General features: G+C 34.6%; 1 protein-coding gene across 11 annotated transcripts in view; it reads left to right on the top strand.

The window, feature by feature from the left end:
* Epha5 (EPH receptor A5) overlaps positions 1-18,291 on the top strand; it is a 323,256-nt gene that overhangs the window by 67,040 nt on the left and 237,925 nt on the right. For 7 of the 11 annotated variants that reach the window (XM_035453282.1, XM_035453281.1, XM_035453280.1 and 4 more), the window contains exon 3: positions 12,773-13,436. In XM_035453282.1, the coding sequence (XP_035309173.1) occupies positions 12,773-13,436 (664 nt within the window). Of the gene's footprint in view, positions 1-12,772; positions 13,437-18,291 lie in introns of those variants that run through there. The other 4 variants (XM_035453288.1, XM_035453287.1, XM_035453286.1 and 1 more) reach the window with 1 other exon arrangement.

Below are 18,291 nucleotides of genomic sequence, written 5' to 3'. Positions count from 1 at the left end.
CAGTTATGCCAACACCATTTGTTGAAGATGTTCTCTTTGTTTCATTGTATAAATTTGGATTGTTTATCAAAAATCAGGTGTTCATAGGTGTGTGGGTTAATATCAGATTTTTCAACTCTATTCCATTGCTATACCTGTCTATTTTTTTGTGCCAATACCAAGCTTTTTTCAGGACTATAGCTCTGTAATAGAGCGTGAAGTCAGGGATTGTGATGCCTCCAGAAGTTCCTTTATTGTGTCTACCACAAGATCCAGCAATTCCACTCTTAGGCATATACCCAAAAGAAGCACATTCATAGAACAAGGACATCTGTTCAACGATGTTCATAGCAGCACTATTTGTAATAGTCAGAAATTGGAAGCAGCCTAGATGCCCCTCAACAGAAGAATGGATAGAGAAAATGTGGTACATTTACACAATGGAGTACTACTCAGCGGAAAAACAATGGAATCTTGACATTTGCAAGAAAATGGATGGATCTAGAAGAAACCATTCTGAGCGAGGTAACCCAATCTCAAAAAGACAAATATGGTATGTACTCACTTATATGCGGATTCTAGACATAGAGTATTGATTGTCAGCCTAAAATCCACACTACCAAAGAAGCTAATAAACAAGGAGGAACCTAAGAAAAATATACATGGTCCCCTGGAGAAGGGGAGAAGGTCAAGATCTGCTGAGCGAATTTGGAGCAGGAGAAGAAGGGGGAGGGAGCTAGGAAAATGAGAAGGGGAGAAGAGGAGGGATGCAGAAGACATGATGGACCAGAAAGTTTGAGTCAGGGGAAGAATAGATGATAACAAGAATGGAGATATCATAATAGAGGGAGACATATTTGATTTACAGAGAAATCAGGCACTAGGGAAATGTCTGGAGATCTACAAAGTTGACACCAGCTATCTATCTAAGCAACGGAGGAGAGGATTCCTTAAATGCCATCCCCTGATTATGAGATCAATGACTGACTTATATGCCATCCTATAGCCTTCATTCAGCATCTGGTGGAAGTAGAAGCAGATACCCACAACTCATCACTGAACTGAACTGGAACCCCAATTCAGAGAAGGACGAGTGAAGAGCACAGGGGTCCAGACCAGGCTGGTGAAACCCACAGAAACAGCTGAACTGAATATCAGGGAACTCTTGCTCCCCAGACTGATTGCTGGAATACCAGCATGGGACTGATCCAGACCTCAGGAACATGGGTTTCTGTGAGGAAACCTCAGAAATCTACGGGACCTCCTATAGAAGTTCAGTGCTTATCCCTAGCATAGGTGTGGACTTTGGGAGCCCTTTCCATATAGAGGACTACTCCCTGAGCCAAGACACATGGTGGTGGGCCTAGGCCTTATACCAAAGGATACATAGACTCTGATGACACGCTATGGAAGGCCTCACCATCCAGGGGGAGCAGAAAGGATATGTGATAGATAGGGTTTTAGTTGGAGGGAGTTGGTAGGGGAGGACTGGAGGGAGAAGGGAACTGGGATTGGCATGTAAAACAATCCTGTTTCTAATTCAAAAAAAAAAAAAGTTGGAAAAAAAGTCACACTTTCCTCAGTTAGGAGGATTTGCTTGTGTGTATGTGCATATGCGTATGTTGTTGTTGTTTGGCCAGAAACACATAATAAATTTGTAATGAAAATGAGATTGGCAACAAACCTACAGCTTTTCTTTATCTTCTTTTATCTCAAGCTTACAAGCATTGAAATTCTGGAAATAATGCTGTCCCTATGGATGTGCATTTACCGACTGCAAAGTCCTCCAACAGTAGAAAACCTCTCTCTCTCTCTCTGAGGATTTTTCTTACTCCTGTGGCTCAGGAATGAGGGACGGAGTCTCTGTTACCTCTCTATAATCACTTAAATGTCAATAAAAGCACAGCCTTAACGTGGTTGTTTCCCAACAAAAAAATGAGATGGAAATTTGTGTTGAATAGCCACTGATTACAAGAACATGATTAATGTGAAATATGGAATTGATTTATGCCTTCTGTTGCCACCACCTGGGCTAGCAAGTGTAATGTTATCTAGTGAAAAATGAGGGCAGAGCAAAGAGCAGTGGGCAGGCACAGCATCATATTTTCAGATATATTTCATAAACTGAATGTAACATCCAGAGTTGCAAATGGTTTACTGAAATCTTTTTGCTGTTGTTGTTGGCAAGATAGCAAGAAGATAATTGTATTTTGTTTTGTCTGAAACAGTAAGCACACCAAAGTTAATCTGTTTTATTTTTATTAAATTGAATCATATATAATCACCTTTTTTCATTTACTGTGACTTTCGTATTGCTTTGAAACGAAAGTTCCTCTAAAGAGTTTACAGTTGTCTATGATATGATAGCATGTAGATTAATGGATACAGTTGTATCATTTTTGAATTTCACATGCTACTGACAATATATACATGTGGATACGACTAATGTCTCCTCTGCTTTTACATGGACTATCACAGAACAACACTTTATAGAAATTATGTTAGTACTTGGGTATGTGTGTTCTTGAGAATTGAAAGCTCATTTTTTTCACACTTAAAACACTTATATGTTTATTTATTTATTTATTTATTTAATTTATTTTTCACTCTGGCTGAAGCCTCTCACTTCCTTTTCTAGTCTCCTATCCAAATCTTTTTAGAATATAAAATCCAAAATAAACATGTATTCCAGCATTTTAATTTTTTTGCTGTCGTACAAAGTCCTTGTTTTACTTTGGTATTTCCATGAATATGATTATACCTTATGGTTATTTACCTTTGCACAGCCTTGCTCCCTCTGTCCTCTCCGCTTCTCATTGGCATCTCCCACTTCACAAATAGTCTATCATCTGCATTCAGCTCATGTATATTACATTACTCTCTATCCCTCTAGAACTTTTGCCTCCTTTCCTAGTTTCTACATCCTAGTTTACCTAGCTCCTCTCTCTCTGTGAGTCTTTGTCTTCCCCCTGCCTGCCCACACACATGAACACACACACACACACACACACACACACACACACACACACACACACACACACACACATACAGAGGAGAGAGAGAGAGAGAGAGAGAGAGAGAGAGAGAGCTGTCTACAACATGCATGTTAGAGAAAGCACACTATATTTGTCTTTTTAGTCTGCTTTATCTCATGTAACTTAACTGTCTTCAGGTCCATCCATTTTCCTTTAAATGTCACCAAGCTATTCTTTACTTCTGAATACAATTCCATCAATTCCATTACATATCTGCCTTGCATTTCCTTCATTAATTCATTTGGTGAGGAATATCTAGTCTGTCTCCCCAACTTTCTTGTAGTAAGCAGTGTCACAGTAAATATGGCTGAGAAATACTCTTCACAGTGTGGTGCATCAGATTACTTTGGTTATATTCCCAGCTGTGGGATAGCTAATTCATATACAGCACATATATAGTCTGTTAAGGCACTTCCATACAGGTTTGCAGAGTGGCTGCAGTAGTTTACAATTATTGCAGCAATATATGTGTATTTCTATTTCATATATATATGTATATATATGTATATATGTATATACATATATGTCGTACATATATATATGAGATCACAGATATTTTAAGAAAGATATTAATTCAGTGTTATGTATATATGTATATATACATATATACATATATATATGAGATCACAGATATTTTAAGAAAGATATTAATTCAGTGTTATGTAAACTTCTGTGACAGTATAACAGGAGATAATTTGATATTCATGAAAACAAGTGTTTGACTATCTCTTAGAATATTCTGATTGAAAATAAAATATGCCTTGAAGCTTCAGCTTGGACATATCCTGGTACATGACTGCACTATCACAGTGAACTAAATCAGTGTTTTATAACCAATTTGACTTAAACTGCTAATTGGGAAATTATAACTTATGGCAATAAGTCACTGGTAATTTTCATAATATGCACCATAGGTAATTGGTGGCTTTGTAATAGGATGCCAATAAGATCATTCAAGATTTTATTCAGAATGAGAAATTTTCAGATAAATGGGTGGAACTGGAAAATATTATACTGAGTGAATTAACCCATGCCAGAAAAGACAAATGTGCCATGTTCTGTCACTAGTGTGAATCCTAGCTTTAAATTTTTAGATTTGTGTATTTAACTTAGATTGCCTGTGTAGGCCAGTATGTTAGAAAGGGACCAGTATGTTTGGGAAATAGAGGAATTAAGTGGGGGAAGGACACTATAACATATGTGATGTGAGTATAGAGTCAAGGAATAATGGCAGCTGGTAGGTTTAAGGGAGGGTGGGGGGTGGTTGTTATGGGAATCAAGGGGCTGGAGAAAGGATTAAACAAAGTAAAACTTGCATAAAAAACTATATGTGAATTTCTTGGTATATTAATTAAAATACAAAGAGAGATTGAAGAGATGCACCATGTGTGGGTAGATAATAAAAAAGAAAAAAAAGATTTTTTCAGTTTATTAATTTGTCAATTTCAGATATTCATATTAATTTAGGCCATGCTGTTTTTTAAAATTATTATTGACAAGCTGATATCATATAACTTGTTTTAATTAGTATGATTTTTTTCAAGGATAAATGACAGGTTTTCAATATTAAAACATTCATCAAATATTTTATTATTGCACAGAAGATAAAACTATTTAATGTTTCTCCTTAAACTTGTATAGTTTTATATTTGATGTTTAGCTTTTAATTTTATATTTTATGTTATATTCATTATATAATTTAGTAAAGAAATGATATTTTGATCAAATCACCAACTTGCTTGTGGCATTATTTTTTTTCCTTGTGGAGTTTAAAATATGGTCCAGGGTTTCAGGGATCCACACATATAACTAGCACACTATACTGAATGTTATCTTTAGCCCCAAAATATATACAAGTTTCTTCTTAAAAATATTTTCTCTCAAAAGTCTTTTCTGAATGGCTTTTGTATTTGTAAGTTGTTTCTCTTCAACATGCAGGAAGAATACTCATACACATAAAATGAATAAATCTAGAAAAATAGAATAAATATAATTGCCCTCATAAAACCAAAATCATTGGTTAAAATCTAAGAGTTATGAATTTAGAAAATTTGGCAGTTATTAGTATGATTTATTTATAACTTGTGTTTGCTTACCTACAAAACAATACAGTTGGGCTCTCTACTATTGTGCTCTACATAAAATAGATTGAGGGTAATGGATCAAAAATGGGGCTGCGTCTGTTTTCTTCTTCTCATGTTTAAGCATTGAGATCTCTATACATTCCTAAAATATTTTTTGAATAGCAATGTTATTCAAATAATGATGACCTAAGACAAAGATTCTTCAGTTTTGACTCTATGTAGTTTGAATATTTGCATAAGCCACTGCAAATGCTGATTGGCATGAGACTGAGATATTTCCTCAGCAAGCACTAGTCTTTTACAACATTTTTTTTTCATGAGAAATGGCTTGCTATCAATTGTAACAGATTTAAGAAGCAACAAATATACAAAAAATACATAGTAGTCTGATCCCTCACTGTGGTGTGTAGTCTAGTTGTCACCAGAGAGGAGGGAACCTCAATTTAGAAAATGCCTCCATGTACCAGGTTATACATAAGCCTGTAAGACATTTCCTTTAAGTAGTGATTGATGAAGCAGAGCCCAGCCCTTTGTGGGTGGTGTTACTGCCCCTCTCCCTTAGTGTATGGTCCTAGGTTCTATAAGAAAAAAGACTGAGAAAGCTCTGTAAACAAGCCAGTAATCAACAGTATTCCAGGGTCTCTGCATAAGATCCTGCCTCCAATTTCCTGGCCTGTTTGTGTTCCTGCCCAGACGTCCTACAATGATAGCCTGAGATGTGGAAGTATAAGCCAAATAACTCTTTCCAACCCAAATTGGTTTCATCACAGAAATAACCCTAGCCAATACACACACGTTTCTACCATGAATCATAATTGTATTTTCAGTTGCTCATCCTCCTAGAATTTTCCCCAACCAGTCTCAGAGTAAATATTTCAGGTTTAATGTCTGTGGTTCACACAAAACTCTTCATGAACATGAAGACAAATGAACTCAGGTGTATATCTAACAAGAATGAAAAAGATATTTCAAAATATTTTATTAATTCTTTAAGAATTTCATACAAGTTTCCATCGTGTTCACCATCTCTCCTGAACTCTGCAGAGTTCCAACCCTCCTCCATTCTCACACAGAATCTGACAATTGCCCAAAGCTCTACTGCTAGTGGTGGGAATTTGTGCTGATTCCACCATCATGCTGGGATTTGCTCTTCTTGGGCTTCCACATGTCTTGTGAATGTTGTCATGACAGTTGTATATTCATATGTTCAGGTGTTCTGCTTTGTCCAAAACACACTTTCCTTGCAGACATACATCTATACTAACTCCTATATTTTTGTCTTCCACAATGAACTTTGAACATTTGGTAGAGGGTACAATATATTTGTTTCCTATACTATTCTAGTTATGTTTATCACCACCCTCAAGAAGCAGTTTATTCACATCAAATTTAAAACTATTTGACCTAATTTTATTCAATTTAGAAGGACAGGATATATTTAAATATACATATATACATAAAGCAATATATTTTGCACTAAGACATAAATCATTATAATAAACTAGATATCTTCCTGGGATACAATCAAAACATTTTGTTGCATGTTTTATGTGTCTAATTAAAAAAATACTCTTTTCATAGCAGAAATCTCTCAGTAGTTATAGTTGAAATGTAAATGTGTTTTCATATCATGGAGAAGCATATTTGAGGCTCAGTGGTTAACAGGGTATAGTACATGCTTCCAGATTTTAATGCAAACTCACACTATTCTGAGAGTTCATGTTCTGAGATCATGGGATAGATATCAGTCTTTTTCAAAAACCTCAAATTAATGGTGTCAGATGATGATGCTGTCAGTGAAGTAAACAAGACAGCACACATAGGCCAGAAATTACATACTGCAGTAAATGACATCTATCTAATATGGAATAAAGGCCGAAGTGAAAGTATTATTTCTTCCAGTGCATCTAAAAGGCATTGTGTAAAAGTTTTAATAAAAGAAACACTTATCCCCAGTTCATAGAATTCTTTTCATTGTAATGTGATCTTTCTAGAAAGTTCTCTTTGTCATTTGAAAGCAATCCTGGAAGAAATTGATTCTTTGCTAGAATTTTATGTCTCTTTGTCAGAGGTAATCTCCAGAATTGTGTTAATACACTTTAACTGAAATGTGACATAATGTATAGCTCCACATGGAGCTTTGTAACATGGAATATTGTGTAATTCAATTTGTATATGATTTTCCACAAGGCTAGTGAGTGCAAAACTAAAATTGAATACTTTAAACACACGACATCAAGAATAAAGTACCTAAAGTAAGCTGTGAGTTGCCATTGCGAAAATGTAATATTATTAAAACATAATTCAAGAGTCTAATGTGCAAAACTAAAATCATAAAATTATATGACTAAGTGTGGTATTTAAATATCCTTAAATATTTAGAATTTTAATTAAAAAATTACTAGCATTAGACTGGCAAGATCGCTGAATAGGTCAAAGTCCAGGCATCACGACTATTGATATGTACTTGATCCCAAGATTGCACATGGTGGAAGGAATGAACCAAACCGACTCCTAAAATTTGTCCTCTAACATCCACACATATGTTGCAGCATGCAAATTCATGAAGCATCCACACACACACACACACACACACACACACACACACACTTGCATGCATATACATGCACATATTCAGGCATAAGTAAATGCTAAGCAATTAAAGCACATTTGTTCACAAATATTCTAAATTCATAAAATTTCTAATTTGAATCTAGAAAATTTGGACAGTTTATAGGAAAGTTTATTTTGGTTTTTACCAGAATGCAAATTACAAGGTCAGTAGTCTGTGATCTACCAATAATGAATTATTTCTAATTAGTTGAGGCTCTGGATTAAGAAGGAGTATGTAATTGACATTGTTCTGGATTAAGGAGGGCAACGCTTGCCATTAAGTTTTTCAAGAAAGAGTCTGAATTTGCATAAACACTAGGATGGCCATGCTTCAACTCTAATACACTTGTCTCTTAATAATACTGCTCACAGAAAGGATTTATTATGAGTCATTGATGGCTAAAATTAGTAACATGGTTCCAACAGAATGACGTAGTAACTGGTGCAGTAAAGAGAGGAATCACCCAAGGGAATCAATCCTTAAATGTAGGACAGAGATACTGGAAATCAGAACTAGACCTGCAAAAGCAAGGTTGGTCAGATGGGCTCTGTGCATACATGCGCTATAAAATGCCCTTTCTTATTTCTTCCCTTCAAATATTATATTTCTGAAATCCGTAGAACATCCAATCTTCAGACCCTTCCTGTTTTTATTTTTTTCATGTAGACATTAGTATTTTTAACTGATCATAGTAGATAGCTTCAGTTCTCAATTTAGCTTGCAGAGCTGCTGTACCTGGATACTTGTTTAGACATTTAGACATCAGAGTATTTGGCATTAAAACTGAACTGACAATTTCCCTATGAACATGACAGTCAATCATGTTTATCCAGAGGTTGGCTGTGGATTTTTTTACCACTGTTTTTTGATCTCAATTGATTAATTCATTGATGTATAAATAAATAAATAAATAAATAAATAAATAAATAAATAAATAAATAAATAAATAAAATAATGAAAAGGGAACCTTTGATAACATAAAGGTCAGAATAATTTCCATTCACACAATGTTTCTTAGTGTGGATTTGGGAGCACCAGCTAAAGGAAGATTAGAGCCTGAACTCTGTGTCCTGGGCATTTTCAAGTATTAAAGGAAAAAGACATAATACATGTGCTGGTGGGTTGGAAAGGGGAGCCATGATGTAGCAGAAGGAGATGATAGCTGGTGCTCCAGAGAACAAGCTTAAAGGGCAGTGAGAGCAGATCAAAGAAAACCATTCCTATAGTTAGGGATAAAGAAAAAAAAATAACAGTCTATGCCACATATATCAGTCAGGGACTCAGTTTCCTTATGAGTGTGGGGGACATGAGAGATTTGAACAGTTGTGAGTGAAGAACACAACTTCTCAGGACTTTTGAAGACTGAAGAAAGAAAAAAATAAGCAATTGGAAGAGACATCATGCCAATCTAAGATATCTGTTTAACCATATAACCGGAACTTAAATTTGAAGGCAAAAACATAGGAATAAGCAGGACACAGATACAGAGAAGAACATGAACTTAGAGACTTTTGGGCATTGTCCTGACCTGCAGAGTCAGACTTGTGTTTACACTATTTACATTCAGTGGCCAGACCTTCCATATTCATACATTCGTCCCTGGGAGCAGTGTGTGTGTGTGTGTGTGTGTGTGTGTGTGTGTGTGTGTGTGTGAGAGAGAGAGAGAGAGAGAGAGAGAGAGAGAGAGAGAGAGAGAGAGAGAGAGACCACAAAGTCATAGGTCATCCAGAAAAACTGAAGAGATAATAATTTCCATGTCTTTCACTAAAATACTACAATATCCTTGATATGACTTTTGTGAAATAACTAGAATTTTACCTACTCCTTTCCTGAGTTCTTGATGCATCATGTTTTCATCATTATTTTATTTTATTTTATTTGTTTTGCTTCTTCATCACACCTGTATTATTTTCCCCTTGAGAGTAGGAAGATCATTTCTTTTTGCTAGGAGGAATAGAAGTACCAAAGATTTAAGTCTATTATTTCAGATGATCTGAAACATAAAATATTCTTCTCCTTCTTTAAACTGTTTTTTTTTAACTGAGAACAACAGATGTGGGGAATTTCTGTAGTCACTATTTGCAATTTTTTGTCAAAATGGTTAAAGATTTTCTCTTTGTTTATTGAAAAATATATTGTTCAATTTCAGCTTTATTCATTCAAAGTATAGATTAGAACAGATTCTAAATATTTCTTCCCATTAATTTAAACAATTCAGGGCAGCATGACATTAATGTGCATGCTTTGAAATTGGCACCTGAAACAGGAAGTGTACAGCTGCCCTGATCAGTGCCACTTTGAAAGCACACTTAGTGTTCATTTTTCACTCAAAAGGGCTGTGCCTGCCTTGTTTTATGATGTTGGGAACTCAAGGTATGCTTCATTAATCGACTTGGTAAACTCATCCTTCAGGACTTTGTAACAATATATGATGGAGAATAAGTCTTCTATAAGCATTTGATGGCAAATGATTAGAAACCCAGTTGTTCTTTGTTTGATAGAATATCATCAGATGAATATTTAAGTAGTAGTATTTTGAATTTTCTTTTATTAATGTTGTATTCCCCTTTACTGATATAAAGCACACCTCTTTAATTGATATTATGGTATATTGATTTTTACATTATTTTTGTTTGTTCCTTTATTTTAAATATTCACCATGATGTGAAGAGATGATTTATAATGAAGGAGTTACACTGAAATTGATTGTGGGTGAATATATAAGCAGCTTGTTCTTAGAATAACCAAATACCAACTCTAAAATCAGTAGCTAGGCAAAGTTAATATTCATTTTAAAGAGAGAAGAAACTACACAGAATGAAAGAACTTAGGTTTCTAAAGACACACAAATGTGACACTTTTGTTCCTTAGTTTCTCTTGTGAATTTTTCACTCAACAGTTTTATCTCATTTTCACCTTTTACATGTGTCTGTCTGATGGCAGCTGGAAATGTTATGTAGGGCCTTTGAAGTATAAGATTTACTTCTGTCTATTTGACTTTACATTTCCTACATTCTTGCCAACTGAACAGAAAGAACAAACAAAATGCTATCTTTAATTTCACAGCTCCAGAAATAAATTTCTCTGACTTTTATGTATAATATCTAATATCTGAAACTACATATTTTTCATTTATTGAAAGTCACTATTATTGATTGCTGACTGTATTTCTAAGATATTAAAAAACTTAATTATATAGAGTTATACTGTTCAAATAGATTCTGTACAAGCTTACAAAATTTCTTAAATTGAACTGATATCTTAAAAAATGAATGTCTAATGTGCTGTTCTAGAATCTGATATCTTGATATTGTTAAAATGTGAGTATTTTATTGGGAATAAGTGATTTATAAGTCCTTTTCTCTCAAGCTATGTTTTGGAATCAATATGAAATATTGAATATCTATTATTAATTTTGAGTTAATATATTACCTTTCAAATTTTATTATATCTATGTGTTATTTGCAACATAATATTAAATATACTAAATTATTATGTTCTCAAGAGTAATATATTTCTTCTGTGTGCTTGCTATTCTATGTTCTCATTTTCTTATTTAAAATTATACTTTTGTTCCAGTTAAAAATTACTTACCTTGTTAGCTTTCAACTCTACAAGAAATACCTGCTGTAATTAAGTTATAGGAAGAAAAATTAAACCTTAGTTTGAAGTTTTAATGGATTTGGTCTTTGACCAGTTGGGTCCCACAACTCTTAGCCTTGGTGCTGCAAGGGTTTGCGGTGGAGAAAAACTGCTTACCTGAGTAGAGTACTACAGAAAGAAAAATAAGGGAGTAGTTCCTCTCATTCTCTTTGAAGGAATCTGTGCAATTAATTAATGATTTCCGTATAGGTCTCAGCTGTCTTATTTTCTTTTTATTTAATCTTTTCATACAATATATTTTGAACATATTTTTCCTCTCCCCGTGCCCCTTCCAGTTCCTTCTCATCTCCCTACTTAATGATCTCTCTCCCTCTCAAAAAAAAATCTGCAATAAGCAAACAAAACAAATAAAAACAAGACAAAATCAATGAAAAATAAAAAGCCACCTTCCTAAAAAATATCGAGTCTGTTTTGTATTGGTCAATTATATCTGGGCATTGGGGCTTTCCCGTGGAATGTGATACTCCATTGGAGAAAACCGATTTCCTCTTTCCCAGCAGGCAGTGACTGTGAATAGCTTCTAGGCTAGAGGTGAGTCTTCTCTCCACTTCCTCTTTTCAGTGGTGGAATTTTATCTGGTTTAAACCTGTGCAGGTCTTGTGGGGTGTCACAGTCTCGGTAAATTCATGTGTAAACAGTCATATTCTCTATGAAAGATGTTGTTTCTTAGGCTTCATCCACCACCTCTTGCTCTTACAATCTTTCTGTGCATAGCCTTGAGGGAAAGGGTTTGGTAAAAATAAATAAAAACAAGCAAGCAAACAAACAGAAAATGCTATTTAGCTAGGAGTGCTCTAAAATCTCTCAATCTCTGAGCATTGGGCAATTGTGGGTCTAGGTAAGAATATTCTTTGATGAGAGTTGAGGGATGAACTCATCCATGGGCATATTAACATGTCAGCAGTAGACATTTTGTTGCTATGTTCCTTTGTCAAAATAATATTTTTGTTTCCTAGTTAGACCATTAAAAAATCATTGTAGCAATATCTTCCAAATAGTTCTGTGAGCTGGGATCAAATTTTTAGCACAGGGAACTTTTAGACACTATCTATACCATAATTTTAATCTTATTTAGAGACTTACCTTTGTTCCATCTAATCCATTTTTCTTCTTTCTGCTTACCAAATATAATTCTCTTTTTAAGTGTTTTAATATAAAGCTGTATATTCTGAGTATGCATGAGACATGACATTGAATCCCTAACATTAAATTCAGAAAATCAAAATGTCTTTGTGAATCTCTTCTCCCCAAACATTTATACTACTTATTTCAATTATATATACATACATATATTTCTTTCAATAAATTAAGTTTTGTATTTTTTTGGTAAATGCGATTATCCTTTTTACTTTTTGAGTTTCCACTTTTCTCACATCTCTCTATTTTATCTTGAACAGTGGGAAGAGATTGGTGAAGTTGATGAAAACTATGCTCCTATCCACACATACCAAGTGTGCAAAGTTATGGAACAGAATCAGAATAATTGGCTGTTGACCAGTTGGATCTCCAATGAAGGTGCTTCCAGAATCTTTATTGAGCTCAAATTTACTCTAAGAGATTGCAACAGCCTCCCTGGAGGACTGGGCACTTGTAAGGAGACATTTAACATGTATTATTTTGAATCTGATGATGAGAATGGGAGAAATGTTAAAGAGAACCAGTACATCAAGATTGACACCATTGCTGCTGATGAGAGTTTTACAGAACTTGATCTTGGAGACCGTGTCATGAAACTGAATACGGAAGTCAGAGATGTAGGACCTTTGAGTAAAAAGGGATTTTATCTCGCTTTCCAAGATGTCGGTGCTTGCATTGCTCTGGTTTCTGTGCGTGTGTACTATAAAAAATGTCCTTCTGTGATAAGACACTTGGCTGTCTTCCCTGACACCATCACTGGAGCTGATTCTTCACAGTTGCTAGAGGTGGCAGGCTCCTGTGTTAACCATTCTGTGACAGATGATCCTCCCAAAATGCACTGCAGTGCTGAAGGGGAGTGGCTGGTTCCCATTGGGAAATGCATGTGCAAGGCCGGATATGAAGAGAAAAATGGCACCTGCCAAGGTAAGCTTTATGGATTTGTCACGGCCTTGTGCTTCTCTTGGATCATGTATGTGTATGTCCCTCAGGGATTACAAGTGACCTTTCATTTTCTTAATTTATGGAGATTAATTCTCTTCAAGTTTTAGTTCTCTGAATTTCAAATTTTTCAGGCAATGATGAAAGATTTAATATACTACTTTACTTGCTATACATATTTAATGGTCAGAGAGTGTGTGCTTTTCAGTATGATGTTTTCATATTGACGTCATTCTCAGAAGTTTTACTGTGACTGGCACAACAAACGGCCTGCTATCTTCCATTGTAGGATTGTTGTCTATCTACCACTGTGGTTTTCCATCATGAAATTATTTCTATTTTTGTTTTGCTGTACAGAATTTAAATGCAAAAATCTTAGCGGATACTTGTCCTGGCAAGCATTTAACTTCCATTAAAATTTTTTTTCGAAATAGGTTCAGCCACATGAACTTCTCAGAATAACATTTGTCACCTTGTAGGGCTTAGCTTACTACGTTGTTTACATATGGTTGCAATTATATGCTTGCTTTTCAAAATTTATAGATCAATTTTAAATGCATAATAAGCAGTGCCCCATGAAATTAACTGTTTGGAGACAGTGCCAGTACAGAAAGGTCATCTCAAAGCAATTTACACTTGGAGAATTTTTTTTCTGTTTTAATTTTTCTTTTAAATTGAAACTTGATCATGCATGCTTCTTCATTCATTTGAAAATGCTCTCACTTTGCCTGCAGTATGGTAAGTTGTCCTTTTAGACTTGGATATTTATCAATGGCTTTTTGAAATGGGGTAGTACTTTATGCCAGAGTGGATAACGGCATATAAAGAAACACATTTCCCCTTTGAAAATGTGTGCTTTGGGGGTTTCAAATTGTTTTCAACATGCTTCTCTAATATTAAGTAGATACCAAGAGGTTTGTGTGTGTTGTCTGAGGGAAAAAAAAAAAACAAAAAACAAAAAACAGTGACTCTGAGCAGAAACTCAATCCCTTCTTGTAGCTTCATAAGTGTTCTGATTCCCTTGTATATGTACTAAATTACCTGTCTTGCTCAAGCTTGACTTTAGTTTGGTCAAAGATCTAGGGAGACAAAAATGTCTCATTTACCTGATAAGCATAATTAGGATGGTTTATTAATTCTCTCAAATACTCTTTTGGGTAATGAAGTTTTCTTTTTCAAAATCAACTCTTATTTTCAGAACTTAAATATTATTTATAGATAATTTTATGATTATTTTCAATGTAAACTATTCTTGATACACACACTCATGAACACACTTAAGACAAATGCAGACACACATTTAAGAATGTTGTCAAAGAGGCATTATTTTTCTAAGTTTGTTGGAGAAGTGAATCATAGTTCTTTTGATTGGATTTATGTAAAAGGTCTTATACCATGTTTCATGTTTTTGAATAGTTACATCATTTTATAGTTTATAAAGCCATATATAATTGCATAATAGAAAACTCAATTAATGTTGACAATAGTTCATCATAAAATTCTGTAAATATGCAGTTTACTAATAATGTCTTAAAATTGCTTGTTGTCCTTTTAACGCAACCATCTACAGGACTGATTATTTACCTTATTTTAGGGAGTAAGTAGAGGCCAAATTAGACCACTACAAAATTTGTTTTTATTCATATTAACAGGTAATATTCATATTAACAGGAAAAATATTAAGCGTGAGATCCCTTAGAGGATAAAATTTGAATTGATGAGATGAAAATATCTTATTGACACATCATTGAAAGTTTATCTCAGATGAATAGTGTGTCTGACCAAATATGTATTAGTGAGAGAACTTAACACTAATCTCCTTTTCTTTCTCACCTCATAGTCTTCATAATTGAGTAGGGACTACAATGAGTGGCAGTGGGATGCAATGAAAAGTTCATGTTGTAAAAAAAAAAAAGAATCTTTAAATTATTCCATATTAATACAGCTTAGTGGTTGAATACAGATGCTCTTGCATAAATCCTGAGTCCAATTCCCATCTCCCATGTAGCAGCTTAAAATTATTTTTAACTCCAGCTACAAGAAACCCAAGATTGTCTCTGTGTTAAGCATGCAAGTTACGTTCAGTTTCTCCAAAGCATTTTTTTCCACTGCATTACTCATCCTTTTATAATTCTACTCTTGCCTTGTTTTTTTTTCCTTTTTTTCTTTTTGTTTTTTCGAGACAGGGTTTCTCTGTGTAGCTTTGGAGCCTATCCTGGCACTCGCTCTGGAGACCAGGCTGGCCTCGAACTCAAAGAGATCTGCCTGCCTCTGCCTCCCGAGTGCTGGGATTAAAGGCGTGTCCCACCAATGCCCAGCACTTGCTTTGTTTAACAGCCATCTGTCTCCATCATTCCTGGCTAATTCCTACTCATCCTTCAGTTTTGCACTCCAGTATTGCTTCTTGAGGGATGTTATACCTGGTCAACACTGGGTCAAGGCTCAATCTTATTTACTTACACGCTGCCTTTTCATAGAATAATTTAGATGTTCAGTTTTACCTAGTTTACTATTTATTATTTAATTAATGATTCTTTTTATTTCCAATGTGTTATTCACTTCTTATGGCAAGTGTTTGGATTAAGGAGTGAGAAAAATTTGAAACCTATAGGAAAATGAGTGGAGTCAAAAAAGGGAAAAGGGAATGTACAAAGGTGTGCAAAATACTGTTTTGTTGATTTATTTTACATTTCTATTCACATACAGAAAATGTTCTGTTCAAAATTATATTTGAAAAATCTTCTAAAATAATACTTTCATGGGCAAAAACTTTGAGGCCAAATTCTCAGCAGCAAGAAACAGTCATTTTCATGCTTTGAAATGATTGGCATTTCATGTATTCACCACGCTGGACAACATCTCAGTCAATTTTGTCAAGCCACAAAAGTGGTCTATTGAAATATATTTATTAAGTGGACTTACTATGTAATGATATTTAATTACTCAGTCTTTATGCTAACCAAATTAGGTTAAGGTTTAATTAAGAATTCCATTATGTCAAGAAGCTGAAGTTTGAATATACGTATTGTAATACATTATTGTACATGAGCTTTGGCAGAATTCTCCAGGAATTGACCTGGTAAACCTGGTCAATCATGCGTGTGTGACCTCTTAACCCTGTAGGAATGATGGGATTGACCTAAAGATTTTTAGAAATTTAATTTTGGGTTTGAGAATGCTAGACAGTTAATTAACTATATGGTCTCACCTCTAATGATAACAGAGCACAACTTGAGTGGACAAGGTCAGTTAAGTTATACATGATCCTTTATCTTGATATCACTTGAAGCTCCCACTGAACTTCCTGTAAGAGAAGTGGACAACTTTATCTGTAGTAATTAGTGTTGGGTCAAATACTGCAATGTTTTAGTTTTATTTTATTAACTTAAATGTGCCATATTAGCTTTGCATTGCTGAAATACATGTCTCAAGTTTCTATAATTAACTACTGTTAAGCACGTAAAATTATGTCTTTGAAATGTTCTTTGTTTTCAGGAAAAAATACTAATCCAATTCCATTTAGCCATGTCTGTTTCCTTACCAGTTATCTATTATTATTTCTTATGTATTCCGTATTATTTTTCCCTCAGGAGTCATATGATGTTTTTAGTACAAAATGGTTAGCAAAAGCCTATTTTGGAAGTTTCTGCTTTTTATTGAAATGGGTGTGTTTGACAGAAGTAATTGAGTTCACGTGAATCAAATGTTGCCTGCTGAGTTCTCTTGTGATTGTGTTGCTGACTTACTCACATGCAAAGCAAGACCACTAATCTTCATCAGTTGAGAGTGGAATGAAGTAGTCATTTGAAATTAGCCCTAGATAATTATGGTTTCACTTATATCAAATGGGGAAAAGAAATTTAGATTATGGGTCACTGCCAAAACCAGTCAGAATGAAGAAGGTATAAAGTGTGTGCGAAAATGCAGGGTAAAGCAGGTTGCACATCTAGAGCTATGGAGGGAAAGTACTTATTAATTGTCCAACTGAGAGATGATTGCACAGCAAAGAAAGGTGGAGTGAAAATACCCAACTCGGGAAAGAGCTTTGATTCAGAAACATTACAGATACAGCAGGGAGCAGCATAGCAATCATTCATTTTTCTGGCTTATATTTATGATTGAATAAAATCTGGCTGGAAGTATAGTATATTGGGTATTCCTGTAATTATTCATTGGGGGGTCTAGTTATTTTTAATTGGGCACATTACCACAAAACATCAAGGAGGCTGAACTCCTGTTTCTATTTGGTATGCTATTTTATCCAACAATAAGAAACTAGCATTAATTTTAAAATTTCAGCAAAGGTAAGCGATTATGTGAGAATAAAATGAAAGTCGTTCATTTGCATGTGTGTACATGTGTGTGCATGTGCAGTGTGAGTATATGCATGAATGTGTGTGTGAATTTATGTGCATGTATGCATGTGTGTATGCAAGTATCACTTGTGTGTGCACCTATGTATGTGTGTATGTATGCATGCATGTATAAACTCTAGGATGTGTAAATTAAGTAGCTAAGTCCTCATATGTATTTTCAGGTAGTATACATAAGGATAACAAAAATAGATGTTTTTTGGTTCTTTCTCTTTAAACTGCTCTCCACTGAGGTTTTGGAGTAGTTCTATTAAAGTTTTACAGAATGTTGTCCTTGTTGTATGCTTTCTTTTATTCCAAATCATATTTTCAACACTGTCATTAATATTTTGAGCCAAATACTTATGAGATGATGTGAGTAGGAATTTGAGTCAGCGGCCTCAGAGAGGATTTTAGCAGGTTCTTTGATCTCACCCAGTAGAAGCCGTAGGAATTCTACACTTCATTTTGAAAGTGAAAAACAGCCT

The sequence above is a fragment of the Cricetulus griseus genome (assembly GCF_003668045.3).
Source record: "Cricetulus griseus strain 17A/GY chromosome 1 unlocalized genomic scaffold, alternate assembly CriGri-PICRH-1.0 chr1_1, whole genome shotgun sequence".
In the NCBI taxonomy this organism is placed as follows: domain Eukaryota; kingdom Metazoa; phylum Chordata; class Mammalia; order Rodentia; family Cricetidae; genus Cricetulus; species Cricetulus griseus.
This window is presented reverse-complemented; position numbering and strand designations above follow the sequence as displayed.